Source organism: Trichomonascus vanleenenianus, assembly GCF_965637985.1.
Source record: "Trichomonascus vanleenenianus strain CLIB 3782 genome assembly, contig: TRVA0_004S, whole genome shotgun sequence".
NCBI classification, from domain to species: Eukaryota; Fungi; Ascomycota; class Dipodascomycetes; order Dipodascales; family Trichomonascaceae; genus Blastobotrys; species Blastobotrys vanleenenianus.
In genome coordinates this window covers 294,032-313,567 of record NW_027481883.1, presented here as the reverse complement: position 1 = coordinate 313,567, position 19,536 = coordinate 294,032, and the positions used below count along the sequence as shown (strand labels likewise).

The following is a 19,536-nucleotide window of genomic DNA, read 5'->3' as shown; positions in this document are numbered from 1 at the left end:
GTCGTTCTCCTCCTCGTGTAGTACCTGTAAATAAATAAGTTCGTTCTTGGAGTTTCTTGCGTCTAGATACCAAAAAGGTGACATTTCCTCCAGAGGGAAAAAGAATATTGAGGCTATTTATCTAGCCATTCAGTGAGACCCGTAGACTCGCTGAACTTGGTGAATATGGATTTGGGTGCATTGGGCTTTGAATCATGTGTATCCAGCGTCATTGCGTCAAATTTGCCGCTCAGCGAGCGAGCTGGCTGTCGATTCTGTAGGAACGAAGGAAGCAGGTCAGACGACACTGGAGCACTAACAGTGTCCTGATATGGAGATGCATTGGGCCCTTCGGTTGTGGTGATGGTGTTAGCAGTTAGACTTACGGCGCTCCTATTCGCCTCCCTCACCTGATCAAAGATCTTTTCTTCAACAATGGCCTCATTGTCGGTGGGCACCGGTGTCTGGCTCTCGCTTGTGCTTGTTTCTATGTTTCTTAAGTCGTCGCGTTCGTTCAATGGCGCGCTTGAGTATAGGGCGCCTAAAGGGAGCGTCTGGTTCATTTCCTCTTCTTTCCGTCCGAATATCTCGGGCCACCACTTTACCTGCTCGATGTCAGGTAGCAGAATCGTCTCGGCGGCGGTCAACTCCCCTGGCTCCACGTAGCCCTTGTTAGTAAACTCTACTCTCCGCGCGAGAAAGTAGTCCCACACCGATCTCGTGCGCTTCTTGACTCCGGCCTCCTCTCGTTCGCGCTCACAGTTGTACAAGAAGGTACCATATTGGCACGAATAGTTGTGGTAGAGCAGCCGCCGCAGGAACCGCTCATTATACTCAAACTTATCGGGGAACTGTCTCACCACCTGGTAGACAGTGTCCAGGAACTGGTGGAAAATGGGCGCAGTATACTTTATATGCTGTTGCTTGACCAGTTTGTGGCTGACCGAGTTGAACACCTGCTGCGCCTGGCTGTTGTTCTCATTGACCTGGACAAAGTTCTTTTCACTCGACAAGTTACCTGCCCGCTCGGCAAATCGGTGCCCAAACGAAAGCCAGTCTTTCTCTACCAGGGTAATAAACCCGTCAATTGTTCGATAGTATGGGTCGAGGAAGATCTGGGCGAGACTGGATATCTGGGTCGTTCTGTCCCACCCGTCAGAACAGTGGACGAGGACGTGAGAAAACTTGTAGTGGATCTGTTCTGCGACTATCACCGCTCCCTCGAGGACTAGAGCTATGTGTCTCAGCCAACTGGATCTATACAGCAGTTCTTGGTTTGGCGGCAGCGGAGACAGATCGCCGACTCGCAGTGCTTCAATGACCTTGCCAAGCGAATCCCGCATTACGTGGATGTTCTCTATGCCCAAATAAATCTTCTTGGCGCCCTTGTAGTACTCCATAATCTCCGTGCCTGCGCCCATGGCCGTCTGTGCCACGGCATTCGCGGTTGGCCTGGCGTCGACAATGAGATTCTCCTGTGATGCTCCAACCTTGTCGGGGACCTGTGTCGTCGCGAAAATAGCCGCGACAAACTTCTCGTCCTGCGGAGACCGGTTCTGCTTGAGCCCTACCATCGGCTGAGAGCACCGCGTAATCGTACAGCTGTTGAATTGGTGGTAGTAACTCAGTGCAGGAACACGGCTCTTGGATCGGAACTTGGATGCATAGTTAAGAGTAGTGTCCGAAATAGCCTCAGGAACAACAAATAGCGCCGGGTAAGACGCGGAATACGTGTAATTCTTGTTGACCTCGGTGAACCGCCACTTGTCTGCGCCAAACGTGCCCATGCGCTCAAACTCCTTGCGCGGGTCGTAGAATTTCCAGCCATTGAACCGCCGTTCGGCCGAACCAGGCTTGTACATGAATGCGTAGAGCTTGTCCACCGATGACACGCAGGTAAGCTTCATGACGGAATCAAACACGTCCTTGGAAACAGCATCCGCGTCAAAGTTCAATGCAAAATAGGTGAAGTCCCGGCATCGCACCTTCAGAACGGCGTGCCCGACTGCAGGATTGAATGGACGCCTCTCTACCTCGGCAATTATGGGGTAGCACACCCAGATCTCGCGCGACGAGGTGTCCTCTCGGAATATCATATGGTGCGTCGTCAGGTGCAGCGTCCCGACTGAGGCGTTCCCCAGCCGGATAAGCTTGACATTTGGAACCTACACACGCGGTCAGTCAACCCTTCAGTGTCCGCGGAAAGAACTTCGGCATACCTTTGCGACCTTGATGTACTCCATAAATGGGCAACCCGATGGAAACGTTTGGTTATCGGTACTATTATAGGTAGTTGAGGCTCCGTGGAGGGAGGGGGGGGGGCGATAGACGGCGGGTGCTCAATCGGGAAGGTTCCGTCCCGGAATATGGGGCCAATCAAAAACCTCCCAAAATTCACCATCTTTGAACAGTTTGAGTTTGGAAACGACGACACTTGCAACCAGATCTGCTCTTTTTCTCGCCAGCCATGACCGTAGACAGTGCTCCAAAGTTCTGGTCCCAGCCATTCCGGTTCATTCGATACATTGGGTACCACAAGCCGCATATCGCCGTCGCCGTTGGTCTCGGTGTCGCTGCTCCAATCATAGCCATCATTGGCACTCCGCTGCGACAAAAGTACCTCTACCCAGACTCGGAGCCAATTCCAACCAGCTATCCTAGTAAGTAATTCACAGCTTTTGCTTTGGTGGTAATTTTAAGAGCACTTTTGATGAGGAAAGGATTTGCTAACATTAGATGTAGTTCCAAACCGACCTCGGGAACAGTTGACTGGTTATGACGATTAGAAGAACTTATTTATAAACGTTTATCTTTTGCATTTTGTGTTACACACATAAAGAAAAAAAATAAGTTAACAGAGTCATGAGTGTGTATGTGTATGTGTATGTGAGTGTCTAATGTATTATGTGATTAAATCGTAGGGTATTTCTTCGAAGGAAAAGCACGAGATTGATATTGTAGTATTGTATGGAATTGTCACCATATACCAGCTCTAGTTCGTTTTGTAATCAATGGGTAAAGAGTGAATGTCGAGTTGGTTAACTGATACGTCTTACTTCTGGCGAGCATGAACGAATCAATATATATACTCAGTAATCGTTACAGGGGTGAGCTAAACTAAAATGCCAAGGAGAGGTAGTACAGTAAATGAAATAAACAAGGTAAATACAATATATATATGTACAGGATTATGGGGTGAGGTAGGAGCAAGGAGATGGCAGACTATCTGCCTTTTACCACTTATACTCCGAAGAAGGAGCAATCTCGTGTACTGGCTTCGACTGAAGCTGATGCTTGACTGGGCGTGCGAGCTCTCGGTTTCTCTTTTCCTCGAGGAATCGCTCTTTGGACTTGATATCCTTCAGGATCGCCTTGACGTGGACCCACTTGTGTTCGATAATGCCTACTTTGCCTCGAGCCTTGAAGTCCAGTCGCTTCTGGCTGTAGCCGTCTTTCCCGACCCAGATCTGGCTAATGTGTGCAGTTTCTGGGTTCATTCCAAGCTCTTGAGTCTGCTTGATGCCCCGTGTCAACATCTCGCCAACGTCTCGGGCCATGATCTTCGGGCTAAAGTGACACTGGGTAATGGCGTCCTTCAAAGGCATACCTCGCAGCATTCTCAGAAACAAAGTTGCCTTCTTTGAAGTAGACTTGATTCGGTAAGACTTGAGGTACACACTTGGCTCCAGAGCATCGAGCTCCTTCTTTGTGAGTTTCAGCTTATACTGCTTGCCGTTGAGCTTGAGCACTTTGTTAGGGTCATAGCCACCGGTGGACATAGATAATTCGTAAAGCTGCTTCTTGAGAGGTGACAGCAACAGCTCGGTAGCCGTCTGGGCTTGTGGGTACATGAGCTTTCGAATCTCGACGTCATTCTTCAACTGCTTATCGGTCAACGCAATGGGGCCCTGTTGGGCACCTTCCTTCTTCTCGCCCTCCTTCTTCTTGGCCTGGGACTCCTGCTGGTACGACAGCTGGTTAATTACAGAGTTCGGGTCCTCAGTTGCCTCGGTGACATTGCCAAAGATCGAACCGGCCTTAGAGCCTTTCTCATTCAGCCGCGAAACTGTCGTGTGAAAAGGTCGAAATGCAGAAATTCCTAGATAAAATCAAACACGTTAACCCAAACCCCATTGTATATGTCTGAATTTCACTTACGATTAAGTATCCGTGACCTAATCATCCTCCTTCTCACTGGTTATATTGAACTCGGTCGTTTGATCCCAGGTGATTTGTTGAAAAATTGTTCCCACCGCGCCGGCCGGCCTATCACTAAGTTGACTTAATTAACTATTGTACAAAACTTTAATCGGGGCCACCAGTTTGTACGTGCGCACTCGTCCATGCGTCTAGAGAACGCCATAGGGGCGGAACCAGACAATAGATGCACTGCCTATTAAGAGAAGCCGTCTATAACATTGTCGCATCACAGCAGTTGCAACCAGCGCGACCGAAATAATGCAGCCCATAGGAAATATGGGGGCGATCCTCTTATTAAGCGCTTATTAAGCAAACTATCGACAAATAAATGCCCTGAAGTTGGGAACCTTATCTGCAGAGCCTCTGGCTAAACGGGCAATGAATCCCACTGGTTTCACAAGGACCTTCATCACGTACATTTAAAGTGTAATGCGCATAGATTGAACAAACCCCTTTTTAATTGATTAAGGTTATTGCGGCAGGGGTGCTCTGCATGGTCCGCCCTATATGAGAGCTGATCAAACACCAGATGATCACGGCCGTGACTGGGAGCGCGTGTGCGGGAACGTATGTACTATAGTACTAGTATAGTACTGTAGAATGTGGGAGTGTGGGTGAACTGTGTGGGTAGTACCCCGGATAATCAGCGCCCCTTTTGGGATGGCGATATGTTACGTAAACTGGGCAGTTCACTTATCAGACATGCGAGGGAGTTTCTTAATAGTTACAATCTTGCCCACTTGATTTAATGGCGAAAAAGCTCTTGCGGCAACTTTAGGCTCTTATTAGGCTCTACCAAGGGTGTTATATTAGGTGCAAAAACAAGACCACAGAGTGTAGATTTGCCAATAATCCACACATCCATGGGTGTCCAATTCAACCAGTATCTAACCGGCAAGTTCATCTATGGCTGTGCTGAGTGCCAAACTCACCTAGCACTGGGCGAGGACCTGATATCAGAACACTTCAGAGGACGAACCGGTGAAGCATGCCTGTTTGGCAACGTGTAAGTATTAGCGAGTATTACCAGCAACATGTGGCGATAAGGAAAGCTAACCACGGGAATTGTAGGGTCAACGTTGAGCGCGGGCCGCTGGAAGAGAGGACCATGCTAACAGGGAGGTATATGGTGCAGGATACGTACTGCCGCAAATGTTCTTCTAATGTCGGATGGGCCTACGTGAATGCAAATGAAGAAAAGGAGAAGTATAAAGAGAATAAGTTTATACTCGAGTTGAAGGCTATCAAGCAGGTCAAGTAGGTAGAGCACATTGCTATAGCGCATACAGAGCATAACTTATAACCATTTTATATAACCCTTGCAATTACATTAGGTCGTACGTTGTTTGTTTGTTTGTTTGTTTATTTATCAACTTTAGTAGGTAATATAAGTCGCCTATGGGCATAGTATCGGTACCCGTAGACCATACCGATTTTGCCAATATTTTTGCAGGAAAAAACAATAAATTCGTGCAAAATCACTTAAGGGAATTATAGGCTGTTTTAATTCATTGCAATTGTGTAGAAAATTCGTACCGCTTACATACAATTGATTGCCGGTTCCTTTTTTTATATTATAAGTTAACGTGTACATTGTACCAGTATTGGAATATATTATGCTCATAATACCGGCATTACATGTACGTTATCATCATTACAACTTCCCATATATTACTCTGAGATGATCTCATGTCATACGAAGCTTGGGACGGGTGCATTATGATGTGCAGCGCTGACAATAACCTCTCGGGAAGTACACCAGATACGAGCATGTGCCGGTGCATATATGCAGCACCTGCCAAGTAGACTACAGATACAATGTTCGATGATCAAAAATGTAATTGATATGGTCTGTTTGTACAGTAATAGATTGAATTATGGTAGCTGATATTTGGAAGTACCGGTAGTGGTACCTCATTTGTGGCACTAGTAGCACGTACCTAAGTTGCAACAAATACATTGTTGACATCTGCCCCTAACCCATTACCATATTTTTTTTTTTAATTTCAATCCTGAAACAATTCATGTACGATGGACTCAAATCTATAATCAATCCTCCGCAACGTTCCACTGAAATAATAATTCAAACAACTACGCAGCTTTTACTGCAGAGTAATACACAAATTGATTAGTGTTAGACTTTGCGCCTATAAACTACCGGTTTCTGTAAACCTGCTAAACACCTGTCGTGGCTGGGCGTAACGGCCAGATCCTAGATGGTCCTCCTCGTATTGGCGGATAAAATCAACTTCAGAGTAAGATTCACGCTCAGACATCAACGGATTGCTCGACTGTTGATTTTCGTCAGAAGCATGGACGGTGCTATAATCTTGGCGACTGTCACCCCCGCCATGAACCGAGTCTGGGGCTCCAAGCTCCTTCTTGCTGCCACCGCTGGCCCTGACAAGGAAAGACTTTATTGCAACCGCAAGCGGAGCCGCATCTTTAGGATTTTGCATGGCATAGCCGCCGCTAAAGCCAGGTTTCTTCGCACCAAATTTGTTCAGCAGAATGACTACTACAAGGGCGATCATGGCGACTCCGGCAACTGAGCCAACTACTGATCCTACTACGGTTGGGGTAGGAGTTGGGTTCGAAGTCGGGGTCGCTTGAGTATGGGTAGCAGTCGCCGTGACTTGGGTTGTTCGAGAGTGTGGGCCCGGGTCGTAAGACCAATTGCCTGTAGCATGTGCTATACCACTGGTGATGCTGCTTCCAGTGATGCTGCTTGCGCTTTCGCCTAGGCGTGAAGTGACAGTGACAACACTCGTATAATCCAGGGTACTCAAAGAAGATGAATGATAATTAACGCTGTGATCATGATGACCAGTGCTTAATAATGAACTAAGCGATGTTATTATTGAAGATTCTTCTTTAGACGGAGTTGCCCTAGAATTCTCCCATGTTTTTGTTGCGCCATCACCTGTGTTTGGCGGTCTTCGAGTCGAAGTCGACTCTGTCCTGGGTAGTGTAATTGTCGTATATTCTGTGTTAGTTTCCAAAGGATGGGCTGTTTTTTTACGCGTACTTTTGACTGTCTTGGTATCTTCAATAATAGTGGTTGTAGTCGCATCAGCTTCTATAGTTTCTGTAGTAGCACTGGTGGCATCGCTACTCTCAATGGTCGTCAATGTCCGAGTTGTCGATACGACATTAGATGTACTAGATACCGTTGCAACCATAGCTGTCGTTTCTGTAGTCGACAGCTCGATAGTCTTTGATTTCGTTACCACCAACTCCTTAGTTTTAACCTTATCATCCAAGGAGGATAGAGAACTAACACTCTTAGAAAGGGTATCCGCGGAGGATAGAGAGCTACCGGTAGTACTCTTCGAAAGGGTATCCACGGAGGACAGAAAACTAGTACTCTTAGAAAGGGAGCCGCTAGAGCGGATAGTTCTCGTTAGAACTATTAGAGGGGAATCTCGGGTACTCAAGTCGCGGCGCAAAGTAGTAATGGTTATAGATTCGACACTCCCTTCTTCTTTAGAGCTGGCCGCTTTCAGCTTTTTACTATTAGTGCTATTCTTCGTCAGGGACTTGGTGACTCTGGCAATTGAATGACTATTAGCACGCAATTGAGTACTAGTGACACTAGTAGCATGCATCAGGGCTTGGCTACCAGTGCCGGATTTCTTCTTCGAGCTCACTCGCGTACTGCGTACTTGATTGGCAGTCTCTTTTGGCGGCAGCATCTCCTTCGTTCTCGTCTCGAAGACAATGCTTATTGAGTCGTCTTCGGCGCTCAATAATAAGCTTGCATGGGTATTCTCCAATGACGATCCCTTTTTCTTCTTTAAAGAAGAAGAATGAGAAGACTCCTCACTACAATCCTTGGACGAATCCTTATTAGCTGGCATTATTTCAAGCTTATTGACAGCTGTAGGACTCGCAGCAAACTTTCCTCCAAATCTGTTTCCCATTGCCAATGGCCCTGACATAACCGGGACTTGGAGTATCTCACAGCAGCTTTCCAGATCCCCTGCCGAGATCTACACCGTAATAAAGAGTGTGTATGAAAAGTATTGCAGCAAAAGCACGTAGATGCACGTCAATTGCAGGACAGAAGCTCTAGTGACAGGTTGACAAGAGAGCAAAACCACCAGCACAATAGCGATGGTTCAAATTCCTTCTATTACCCCCTCCAGAAATTAAGGTTAGCACAGGCTTAGATTTTATTATCATTTTATAATGACCCGCCATGTGTGTGAAATTCATTTAACCCCCTCATTCAAAGCGCCTGAGCGAGAAAAAAATAATCAAAAAGAAGGAACCTCCCATACAGCTTGCTATGGCCCTTTCATCTGGGTCATTGGCTATTTTTAATGGCCTCCCGTCGTGCTCCGCCCATGTTGAGTGCCCACAATACAGGATCCGGCATCATATAAGTCATCGACACGCATTTGTAGGTTCCATAATTAGCAACTGCCTTAACGGCGTCGAATTTCACTAACGTTAACTCAAAACAGGACTAAAAAAATGCCTGACGGCTCAATTGTGTCCATTGGAGCGATAATTTCCCGCCCGTAATACTATTGCGGCGTCCTGCTCATTCTTCATGGCCTATTTCTCTCGCTTTAAGCTCGCGTTGTGTGGCCCGATAAGTCTGAAGCGCGACTAAGACACCTCTGGTATGCACGGTCTCCCATCGTATCACAGCTTCACCCTTTGCGAATCTGTTACAACGGCACACACAAAAAATAGTCAGGGTCGGAGAGTTCTTCTCATACGCTGCAGCGAACCACATGGACAACGTCGCATCGATTCCGTCATTTATGCATACGCTCCAGTGGCGAGAGAAGAAAATGGCTGCATGTCAGATGCGGCTCGCGGGGCGTTTGGCGCCGCACATAACTTGACAGTTGTATTATGTTTTATTACCGCATTGGACACACAACTCCTTCCGCCCCGTCACCACTTAAGAGAGAGAGGAGGCCCCTGTCGTACCAGAGCAGCCGTCAAAGTGCGTGTGTGTTCCCAGAGTTATTGTAAACACAACACGCATATACCTCTCCGAGCATTTGCTGACCTCATCTACAGTTTGCGAGGGCTGGCGCGTGCGCTTTTTAACCGACTACCATTAGTCTTCCCCCCGAAATAACGGTTATAATTTTGCAACACTATGGGCGCCGAAGAACGTCTCCAGGCCCCGCCAGATGACTCGACGGGGAACGAAGTCAGCGAATTCCTTACGCGTATACGCGAGCTGGGCGAGAAGACGTAAGTCTCAGAAAGAAATGGCCTTGAAACACCGCGCATGGCTGTTTATTTTTGCTTAAAAACGGGCCGGTACTAACCAGCACTTTTTTATACTTTAGGGATCGAGAGGATGAGCTTCGAGCCAAACAATTGGAAGAGGAGATAGCAGAGGGCCGACGGAAACGCCAAGCATTACGAGCCGAGCGAGCCAAATCACTGTCCCCCCTGAAAGAGCCACCGAGTAGCGAGCTCGACGAAGCAAGTGACTACGTAGAACAGCAATTGCGAGCGCTGAACGACGAGGAGCCCAAGCCCGCCCCAGAGCGCAAGCTGACCAAGAAAGAAGAGATCCAGAGTCGAATTGAGTCCATTGTTGGGCCGGGCGGGACGTTAAAGCTATTCCCCTCGAGCAGCTCTCCACGAAACAGTGTCAGGGAGCACAATAACCGCTCGAGCAATCTGTCAGACTCGCCCAGATCATCGGCAGAGGTCAAAACGCCCCTCAGGGAGAGACCCGTGCTGAGCAGCTCGCCTATAGAAGTTCTCCAGGTGAACACTCGTAAGCCGCCTGTGGCCGTTAAGCCATCAGGTTTGTCCCCGAGGGATAGCGTCGCCAGCTCTGGCTCAAAGAGCTTACTACGAGATAGCGTCGATAGCTCTAACGGTTTACGGGATAGCTTGAATAAGAATTCCCGTGGCGAGGCTAAGAGTTCTAGAGCAGCGGATATAGCCTCCCAGATGTCTTCCTTAAAACTATCCTCCTCTTCAAAGGCGGAAAAGCCGAAGGACGAAGAAGCTGAAGAAGTTGTTTCTTCAACAAGACCCAAAACGAAGCCAGCAATACCGCTTAAGAAGTCTTCCGAGGCCCTGCAGTCTGTTCAGCTATCGAGAAATGCCACCATTTCCACTATAACAACCCCTTCTCAACAGAGTCCCGTCGCGAATACCGCCAGGTCTGCTCAGCATAGTCCCATTACGCCATCTTCCCAGCGGCTGCCCCAGGGAGCTCCTACCTCTTCGCCATACTTGGACATGTCTATTACCCCTAACTTGAGCCTCAATTCGTCCCCTGGGTCGTTTACCGCGGGTAGAACCCCGTCTCCGCCCAGGAACAAGTCTCCATTGCGAGGCGGGTTCGTCCAGTCTGCCATGCTCAAGCGAGAAGGGACTCTATCAAAGAAGCCAGCGCCGTGGGCGACCCGTGAATCGGTGATTAACAGCAGCCCTCCGGCTGAAAGCACGAGCTCTACCCCGACCCCGAAGCTTGATAGCAGCCCGTTTCCCAATGAAGGAGCAAATAGCGCCAAGTCGGAGTCCATATTTAGCAGGACTGGAACTATTAATGGTTCAATTACCGAGTCTCCAGCGTTTTTGGCCAGACGGGAAACTTTGCTGGCAAGGAGCGGCCAAGTTAGATCCACTCCAGCCTCGAGTCCGGCATTTACCCACGCACGAAGGCACTCCACTGTCACCGACTCGCCTTTTACCTCTTCCCCACTGGCACAGGATACACTAGAAGGAATCAGACCCTCTGCACGCCAAGTGCTTTCTCCGTCCGCCTCCCCAGAGGCCGCCAGGCGGTGGAGCCCGGCCCGGAACCAGCCTTCTTGGCTCGAGAGCGCGCTGATGAGAAACAGCCCTTCGGCGCCTGATAATGACCTCGCTGCTCGGGCCAGTTCAAACCTGGGTCGATCAAACTCTAGGTCTCCTATGCGAGCTTTCGATACAGCTGCATCTTCGCCACCAGCCAGGACAATGACGCGACATAGCCGAGCCATGTCTGTTGACCAGATGTTGTCCTCGTCGCCAATACCAAACCTCAGCAAGGAGTCTCCAGTGTCTACTCTGCGACGGGCCTCGCCTACGCGGGTTTCTGAGTCGACCACACCTACCAATGACGATAAGGTTGGTAGGCTTCATACGCCGACTAATAGCATATCTTCGGCCATCCGGCTGTGTACCCCGCCTAAGGAGGACTCCTTGGAGAAGACTCCAGGCTCGAGTCCAGGTGAACGGCACGAAGCACTGGAAGATCTATCAGCATCACGAAGCAGCCAGGGTAGCTTTTCCTCGTCGGTACGAAGCGATACTAGCCTCAGTTCTTCTCAAAGAAGTGATAGGAGCGATACTCTCTCCAAGAGCGAGTATAGTACTCGTGAAAAGCCTGCTCTCGCCCCAAAACCAAGTCTTGATGAGTCGAATTTCCGAAAACGCATTGACATTTCTGCATTTGAAAAGAACCGACTAGCTGCGGCGAAGAGGAAAGACGACGCTTCAACCCCACCTGCGGTGGAAAGGTTGGCATCACTGCGAAGATCGCCGCCAAAGCCGAAACCAGCGGCTAAACCGGCGCCAGAGGCAATTGAACGATTGTATTCGCTGCGACGGTCAAATACACAGCAGTTCAAAGCGAACGACGAGGTACAAGATCAGCTTCTTGCTGCAAAGAGCGCGCTGCGTCGTTCGGATAGCCGGTTTGGTAAGCCCGCAAAGTCAGAGAAGTTCCAGCTTTCCCAGAATGATTCCGTCATTGAAGAGGAAGAAGAGGCTCCTGAAGCTCCGTCTACGCTGGGACGGAGAACTTTAGCAAAGCCCCCCAAGCCTGCACTAGTGGTTGAAGAGGTTGATGAAGAAAAGCCGCCGACGCAACAGTCTAAAAGCTTCGCCGACCACCTTAGCGTTGCGTTGTCGAGAGGCCCTCCATCTTCTAAGCCTTCATCCGGAGAGAGCTCTAAAGAGAGCTTTGGTGTGCCGCTGAAGAAAGCACAGACATTTGACTCATCGTCCTTCTCCACTTCTAAGGAGTCCAAGAAGCTGACCCATATGACGAAATCGCGAGCAAAGGGGCCAAAGCGACGATTGCCCAAGAGCGTTTCTAAGAAGTCAAGCGCTAGTAGTTTGCCAACGCTTTCTCGTACGTCCACCAGTGTGTCACTTGAAGAAGAAGGCGATAAGGTGCTTGACTTTGAGAAGCCGCGATTCAACAAAGACCGACCGAAACCTGTCATTCGAAAGTCGTCCCGGAGCGTGTCCGCCAAGTTGAAGCAAATGCCACAGCCATCCCACGCTCTTGTTAGTGAACAACAGTGAGCCATGACAATAGATATAAACTAGCAGGCAAAAGTAGATATATACAAATAAACTGACAAGAACCACAAATACTTCGAGCAAGTAAACGAAAAGTCAAATTAGATAAATATATGTCGTCTTATTTGTACACATGAATGCTTCCCTTGGAGCTGACCGTAGCAATCTCTTCCTGGTTTATCCACGCAACATCAACTGCCGCAGTAGAGCCCGGGATGGTCTTTGCAACCCACGCTTTTTCCTTCTTTTCCCGGTAGCATACAGCCAGATTAGATGGACCCGCTGCGGCTAGGTACTTCCCAGAGGGGTCAAATGCTAGCGCAGCCACGACAGTCTCTAGTTCGACGATTGCCGGGGGCTCTGCATCCACTTTGCCTAAATGGTAGATAGCTGCGGCAGCCGTAGAGTTTGAAAGAGCCATGGAATAGCCATTCTCAGAGAAAGCAATTGCTGAAATTGGGCCATCTTGGTCAAGGGTCCGCACAAGGTTTCCCGAGCGCAGACTGTATATAGCGACCTGTCCCTGTGCCGTCCCCAAAGCCAAGAGCTCTCCGTCCGGGTGCAGCTGGGCACACGAAATCTCTGCTTCTAAGTTGGCGCTAAACAGCAAAGAGCCCTTTGCATAGTCGTGGATTGCCCATTTGCCTGACTTGTCGGCAGAAATGACATAGGATCCCGCTGGGACGGCAACAAGGGCGACAATGGGGCTAATGTGCGTATCGAAATCTGCCAGCTGCTCTTCCAGAGTGTCATTGTACACAGCTACGTGGCCGTTCTTGGATCCCAGGGCCAGTTTCCCGTCTGACAACGCAGCTACAGATGTGACGATTGCACTGGCCTTGGTTTCGTGTTGTACAGTCTGGCATTCTTTGGAGAACAGTCCAGCAAGGGACTTGCCTCCGCCAGTGAGAATGAGGCCGCTCTTCGTGATAGCAAGTTTTGAGACTGAGGTATACAGCTGCTTTGTCTTGAGCTCTTCCTTGATGGCGTCTACTTCAACGGTCGCCGCACGAGCCTTCTTTGACGCCTTTCGCTGCGCACTCAGCACCTCCAGCTTGGCCTGAACATTATCCGACAATTCGGTCGGGAAATCAGTGTCCATAGTCTCGACATCTATAGCCCCATTGCCTGCTGCTGGAGCCTCGGTGCCCAGCGATGTAGTGAGCTGCGTCAATGCCTCTCGTGCCTCGTCTCTTTCTTTTGTCAGCCGAGCAGCCACTCGCACTGCCGCGTCGTGATAATACAGGGCTGTGGACAACTGCTTACGCGTAGACTGCAGTTCTTTTTTCAGCTCAAAGATCTCCAGGGCCATGGCGTCCCATTCTGTTTGTAAACTGGCCAGTAGAGTAGGGATCGAAGTAGCGGTCGAGGCGTTCTTTGGCCGTACAATATTACTCGCCTCAATGGCAATTAGATCGTCTTTGGACAGCGCGGTTCCGGTAATTGGGTCCTCGCCATTCTCGTCTACGAATGCCTCGATCAGAGATCGCTCAAACACGCGTCCTACGGTATCGGTTAGTTGATTCAAATGATAACTGATGGGCATAACATACCACTTTTCGGCGAAACCACGGGCACTCGGGGAGGTTCTCCAGAAACTATAACATACAAGTTAGCCAAGCCTTTTATTTCCGCAATTCCACCACTTACTTGCACATAGAAACGACATTCCTCTAAACTGTCGGCTTACGGTTACGGAGGGCTCGCCGGGGTTTTATCGAAAAATGATATTTCATGGCTGGGACTGGCGCGCGCTGCCGAGCCGCTGTAACTGCGGCTCACAACCTCAACATCAAGCCCCTCCGCTCCAAGGGGATTAATACACTTCGTTGCTTCAATTTACTTGGGGGCCAGCCCCCAAGGTCCCGTAGCTCCGCTGCATAGAGGGAGGCTACAATAGAACAAATAGTAGATTAATCGATCTCTATAACTTCCGGGGAATTAGTTCGCTTACGCCTAGGACTGCTAGTTTCATTCTTACCTTCGTCTTTGCGCTTTTTTGACTGGCGCAGAGTTTTGCCCGAGCCCTGGAAATGGATGTCTGCCGAGGTGTTTTCATTCTTCTCCCGCTGCTCTTCGTCTTCCTTATGCTGAATGGGAACCAGCGGGAAGCCAAAGAACAGCTGCCCAAACGGCAGATTCAATGCCGGTGCATCTACGGCGGGTAGTTCTGTCATTTCACTCAGCGTGGGTGCCGCAGGAGCCTCATCTGTCTTGCTCTTACTCTTTCCCGATAGCTTCTGACCGCCTCCTCCAAACGCACTGCTCTCTTTAGCCTTCGACGTTGCCGCGAGTTTGGCGTATCCAATGCTGTTGGCCATTGTTCCGACCGGAGTCCCCGCAGTCCTCGACGGAGCAATGGACGACGCAGCCGAAGAAGGCGGTTTCGATGGAGTGGGCTCGACGTACCCGATCGGTGGCGCAAAGTCGACCTCCAAGTCTGTTTCCACAACACAAATACTCTCGGTGCTCGTCTCCGGCTTTACTTCGAGCACTTTGATGCCGTACACCTTGTCGTTGTAATTGATCTCAAACAGATCACCCACCGTCAGCGCAGAAAAGTTGCGTAGTGCGTTCTCCAGCACCGCCTTCTGGTCAGTGATGTCAAGAAAGTCCACCGACTGCGCCTGGATCTTGACAAATTGGCCGCTGGGCAAGTCTGTCGACTTCACCTGGATCAGGGACCCGGGCTGCAGCGCCAGAGTGTCCATCATCCACTGCGGCATGTATACCCTGCCTTCTTCGGCAATGAACTCGAGCACACCGGCGTAAGTCTTGAGTCCGGTCTCCTCAGACGTCAGCTCGAACAGCATCGGATACGTTATATGCAGCATTGTCAACTTATTCAGTGCGCTAGGCGGCATAATGATCTTGCCACCGTAGTTGAGGTTCGTCCGCTCCTTGCCTGGCAGCATCGCCGAGGGATAGCAGCGGAAAAACTGCTGAAACTTCTGCGGCTGGGCTCCAGCCATAAAAGGTGCTCCAAATGACGAAAACTATCCTGTTAGCCCCTCTTCTTTGGCCATTGTCCAGTGCTTACCATTGATCTATATCTACTGAGTTAAGCTACAGCTAGCTTGTCGTAACGTGGACCGTGATAAGTCCCAACTCGGGCATTGTACGCAACGATAAGATGTACACAAATAATGGCAATTCACTACGGCGTCTAGGTAGCTAGCTCCTTTGGTAGCCATGTTATCAATGATAATGACATTAGATGAGCAAGAAATTATCAATGCCTTAGAATTCGCCTCTGGAGTGCCATGTACTTGATATAGCTTCGTAAACTCAAGTCCTGGTAATATGAACTACAGGTAGCTGTAACAAACTCCCAACGCTGCTACGAAAACCAGTAACAGGGCTTTGTTACACAGATTATCCAGAAGCTAACTGATATAAGGTAAGGTAGAACCTCCACAGAGCGGAGCCATAAGGGGTGGGGAGGGGGGGGGGGACTGGCCCTCCAATTGCGTACTAACTGGTACCGGCATGTACCCTATTCGATGGCCAGCCCTCGAGCTTCCATGGTTCCCATGGTTCCACTAGTAAATGGATTGAGCCACCATTGACCATTAAAAACCTATTATTTTTCACGCTATTCATCTAATTTTAAAATATTTAGATCGAGAGTTAGAGTACAGCATTGATGTTTCGAGTTACGCATGTGCGGCGAATCGGAATGAGCCGCATGAGCCGCACACCATTATGGTTGGGAGAAATCACAATATTTCATAGATTGTGTTCGGCGGGCTGTAGTCAGATCCGCGATAACGAAATGGAAGAAGAGGGAGTTGACGTGCCTATGCACGACTACGAGGACAGCGATGACGATCCCACCTGGTCCGGAGACGAGAATAACAGTGGCGATCTCGCCGCGCGAAGCAGCCGTAAGCGCCGCGGGAGTGAGGTTCACGAGGAGCTTAGCGAAGAAGAAGCAAGCGATGATTTCGAAGTCAGCAGTGACTCTGAGTTTGGGCCCGACGAAGAGGAGCCTTCCGTATATGGAGATGGCGTTGATTTCGACGATTTTATCAATCCACGCTACGACGAAGGCGGGATGCGCGATTCGTCAGAAGAAGGCGAGGGCGAAGACGAAGACGAGGATGATGCTGATGATGATGATGATGATGAAGAATTGATTAAAGCAAACGACAGCATCCTGCGTAACCTGCCTCGGCTGGAGACTACCAGCAAGCAGAAGAAACAGCAACAACAAATGCGCGACGACTTGAGTATCGTGTGGACTGAGGCTGAGACGGCCAACTTTGACGTCGAACAAGATGAGTCCGACGCAGAAGAAGATCAATACGGACGCCTGAAAGCCCGAAAGAAGACTAACAAGGGGAAAGTTGCCCCAGGAGAGCATCAATTGACCCACGAGGTGCAAGTTATTCTCTCTGCATGCATTGAGTGTTTCACGAAGAAGGACTACGAGTCCGCAATTAGCCTCGCGGAGGAGGCAATTCGCCAGGACATGAACTGTAAGCAGGCGTACAGGCTGCTAGAGGATATCTATGAGGACCTAGGCCAGCCTGAAAAGCTTCTCAGCGCTAAGATCATGGTCGTGCATTTTGAGAAGAAAAATAAGGAAAAGTGGCTTGAGGTCGCTGACATGTCTAGGGAGATGGGGCTCAAAGAACAGGCATCTGAGCTGTACCGGCGAGCGCAGAGAGTTGATCCCACTGACTACCGGCTCATGTACCTTCGTGCCCAGCTCTTTGACGAGCTAGGAAAGCGCTCAAAAGCGCTAGACCTCTACTGGAAGCTGCGTCAGCGCGGTCACTACGATAATAGGCTACTGCTCAGTATCTGCCAGAACCTGATGGCTCTTAACAAAATACGCGAAGCAGTGTCCCTCTACGAAGAAGTCCTGCGTAAGAACCAAGAGGACCGGTATCGCACCGACGTCGAGTCCTTTGGCTTCTCCGAGCTGAACGTCCTGGCCGAGCTGTACATGCAGCTGAACGATCATGGGTATGCCAGGGCTATAAGGAAGATAAAATCTACCTGCCGGTGGCTCAAGGAGCGGGAGGACGAGGTGTGGTGGGATGAGTATAAAGACGACACAGAGTATCTTGACGATCGAAGAGTGCACGACAAACGCTTCCAGAAGAGCAAATCTTCCAAGGATCCCAGCAAGTACTTCATTCCTATTGATATCCGGGTCAAGTTGCTTATTTGCCGAATCAAGGAGCGCCAATTCGACATTGCTAGAGAACACCTTGAGTACCTGCGGCGTCTGAGTCCTCTAGAGTATGAGGATCTTTACTGGGCTGTCGGAGAGGCGTTTTTCAAGGCGGAGCAATATGAGGATGCGCTCGAGCTGTTTGAAGTGCGAGAAGAAGCCATTGGCGCCACGATGGGTATTGAATCCGAGATGAAGCATCACATGGCCCGGTGCCGGAAGATGCTTGGCGACTATGAGGGTGCGGAGAGTGATTACCTCGAAGTGCTGGAGAACGAGGAGAAGAATGTAGAAGCGATTATCGAGCTCGCTGAGCTGTACGGAGATATGGGCAAGACCGAAGAGGCCCGGGCACTCTTGGAGCATGGTAAGGAGATGCGAGTATTCATAAACTTGGTGAAGGAAAATGAGTCCGCCGATATTCAAGTGCAGTCGGAGCTGCAGCAGGAGCTCGAGGAGAGCGGCAAGCGCGTACAGTCGTGGATTCTTGATGCCCCGAAAGGAAAGAAGCCAGGAAGAAGACCTGCTGGTGACAGACCGGCGAGGGTTACCAAGGAAGTGCAGCGAGATATTATTCGACGGGCTGGCGAAGAGACTAAGCAGCGATATAGTCAGCTCATGCGGCACCGTGACGGTATGTTTGAGGGCAACCCCGTCTCTATCAGCGAATACTTGCGGATAGCTGGGGATCTGTATGACACGTTTGTGTCCAACAGACGGTTCTTCCTCACCGACCGCCGTCTCCAGTACCCCGGGGAAACGAAAAGACGGGGGCGGAAGCCCAAGCAGGACGACATTGACGCGAGAATTGCCCAAATGTCGAACCGGCTGAAAGACATTGATATTGAGGAGGGTGAGCAAAACGAGGAGGAGCAGGTTCCAGTCAAGTTTAGGGAGCTCTCCTTTGACGTGTGGTTTGAATTCTTTATGGAGTACGCTCTGGCGCTTTCGCGGTACGACTCTGATATAACTAACTCGTACAATGTGCTCCAGACGGCGCGTGAGGCCAATGTTTTCTTCCAGCATCCGGAGAGAGAATTCACCATTGAGAAAGTGTACCTTTCCGTTGCGCTGTACATACAGGATGCGGACAAATGCCAGGAGCTGTTGCGACACTTGCAGGCGACTATGCAGTTTAGCAACGATGGATACCGGCTGACAAGCTTTGTTGGATTTGCCAGTACCAAAGCATTGGAGTTGTTTGTTGCGACGTTTAACCAGAAGTATTTCCTGCGGCAGATAAAGGCGGTGGACTCTGTCATACAGGACCGTCCCATTTCTGGAGCGGCTCGAGTCACGACAGAAAATTTCAACCACGAGAACCCCGTCCTGCTTGCCCTGTACGGTTGTTCCATGCTGGCTGGTAAGAGTTTTGTGCCTGCCTTGACTTACTTCCGACGAGCACAGGAGATTCTTCCAAAGGACGAGATGATCCTCTTGTGTACTGGAATTTCGTTTATCCATAGGTCCATTCAGCGGCTAACATCCAATCGGCATCTGCATATTGTCGAGGGTCTCAGCTACCTCATGGAGTATCATGAAATTCGGACAAAAAAGGGCTACCGCATGGAGGCGGATTACAATTTGGGCAGGGCTTTCCATATGGTTGGGTTGCCTTCTCTCGCTATGCATTTTTACAACCAGGTGCTCAAGTCGTCATATCCGCACCCGGCCTACGACTACCGGCAGGAGGCTGCTTACAACCTGAGTTTGATATATGCTACCAGCGGCAATGGCAAGTTGGCGCGTAGCGTCATTGACCAACACCTTGTCATTTGATTATTTATTCTTTCCTATATATATTTGGCGATTTCCAACACACCGGAATACGCATGCGGCGCGAGCCGCATGAGCCACATCTCTGCAAAGGCCACATCTCTGCAAAG

General features: G+C 49.7%; 9 protein-coding genes across 10 annotated transcripts; 4 read left to right on the top strand and 5 right to left on the bottom strand.

Annotated features, from left to right (window-relative positions):
- Positions 1-113: 113 nt before the first annotated feature.
- Positions 114-2,222, bottom strand: YMR1 (phosphatidylinositol-3-phosphatase YMR1; the record flags this gene model as incomplete). Its single annotated transcript, XM_076682740.1, has 2 exons — positions 114-2,144; positions 2,199-2,222. The coding sequence occupies 2 exons, from the start codon at positions 2,220-2,222 to the stop codon at positions 114-116; spliced, it is 2,055 nt and encodes a 684-aa protein (XP_076543102.1).
- Positions 2,223-2,446: 224 nt separating this feature from the next.
- Positions 2,447-2,765, top strand: TRVA0_004S03158 (uncharacterized protein; the record flags this gene model as incomplete). The annotated part of the gene is made up of 2 exons (XM_076682739.1): positions 2,447-2,639; positions 2,722-2,765. 2 exons carry the CDS (start codon positions 2,447-2,449, stop codon positions 2,763-2,765), a joined length of 237 nt encoding a protein of 78 aa, XP_076543101.1.
- A 447-nt stretch (positions 2,766-3,212) lies between these two features.
- On the bottom strand, positions 3,213-4,162 carry MRPL22 (mitochondrial 54S ribosomal protein uL22m MRPL22; the record flags this gene model as incomplete). Its single annotated transcript, XM_076682738.1, has 2 exons — positions 3,213-4,078; positions 4,138-4,162. The coding sequence occupies 2 exons, from the start codon at positions 4,160-4,162 to the stop codon at positions 3,213-3,215; spliced, it is 891 nt and encodes a 296-aa protein (XP_076543100.1).
- An 880-nt stretch (positions 4,163-5,042) lies between these two features.
- MOH1 (Moh1p) lies at positions 5,043-5,440 on the top strand (the record flags this gene model as incomplete). Its single annotated transcript, XM_076682737.1, has 2 exons — positions 5,043-5,185; positions 5,251-5,440. 2 exons carry the CDS (start codon positions 5,043-5,045, stop codon positions 5,438-5,440), a joined length of 333 nt encoding a protein of 110 aa, XP_076543099.1.
- An 886-nt stretch (positions 5,441-6,326) lies between these two features.
- TRVA0_004S03092 (uncharacterized protein) lies at positions 6,327-8,120 on the bottom strand (the record flags this gene model as incomplete). Its single annotated transcript, XM_076682736.1, has 1 exon — positions 6,327-8,120. The coding sequence occupies one exon, from the start codon at positions 8,118-8,120 to the stop codon at positions 6,327-6,329; it is 1,794 nt and encodes a 597-aa protein (XP_076543098.1).
- Positions 8,121-9,301: 1,181 nt separating this feature from the next.
- Positions 9,302-12,468, top strand: TRVA0_004S03070 (uncharacterized protein; the record flags this gene model as incomplete). Its single annotated transcript, XM_076682735.1, has 2 exons — positions 9,302-9,399; positions 9,498-12,468. 2 exons carry the CDS (start codon positions 9,302-9,304, stop codon positions 12,466-12,468), a joined length of 3,069 nt encoding a protein of 1,022 aa, XP_076543097.1.
- Positions 12,469-12,586: 118 nt separating this feature from the next.
- Positions 12,587-14,134, bottom strand: PRP19 (E3 ubiquitin-protein ligase PRP19; the record flags this gene model as incomplete). Its single annotated transcript, XM_076682734.1, has 3 exons — positions 12,587-13,968; positions 14,019-14,063; positions 14,116-14,134. 3 exons carry the CDS (start codon positions 14,132-14,134, stop codon positions 12,587-12,589), a joined length of 1,446 nt encoding a protein of 481 aa, XP_076543096.1.
- A 244-nt stretch (positions 14,135-14,378) lies between these two features.
- UFD1 lies at positions 14,379-15,508 on the bottom strand (the record flags this gene model as incomplete). 2 transcript variants are annotated; one of them, XM_076682733.1, is made up of 3 exons in its annotated part: positions 14,379-14,395; positions 14,447-15,461; positions 15,506-15,508. In XM_076682733.1, 3 exons carry the CDS (start codon positions 15,506-15,508, stop codon positions 14,379-14,381), a joined length of 1,035 nt encoding a protein of 344 aa, XP_076543095.1. The 2 variants fall into 2 exon arrangements, with proteins under 2 accessions (XP_076543095.1, XP_076543094.1); XM_076682732.1 differs by having other exon boundaries at positions 14,379-14,389.
- Positions 15,509-16,240: 732 nt separating this feature from the next.
- TFC4 (transcription factor TFIIIC subunit TFC4) lies at positions 16,241-19,429 on the top strand (the record flags this gene model as incomplete). Its single annotated transcript, XM_076682731.1, has 1 exon — positions 16,241-19,429. The coding sequence occupies one exon, from the start codon at positions 16,241-16,243 to the stop codon at positions 19,427-19,429; it is 3,189 nt and encodes a 1,062-aa protein (XP_076543093.1).
- Between the last annotated feature and the right edge of the window lie 107 nt (positions 19,430-19,536).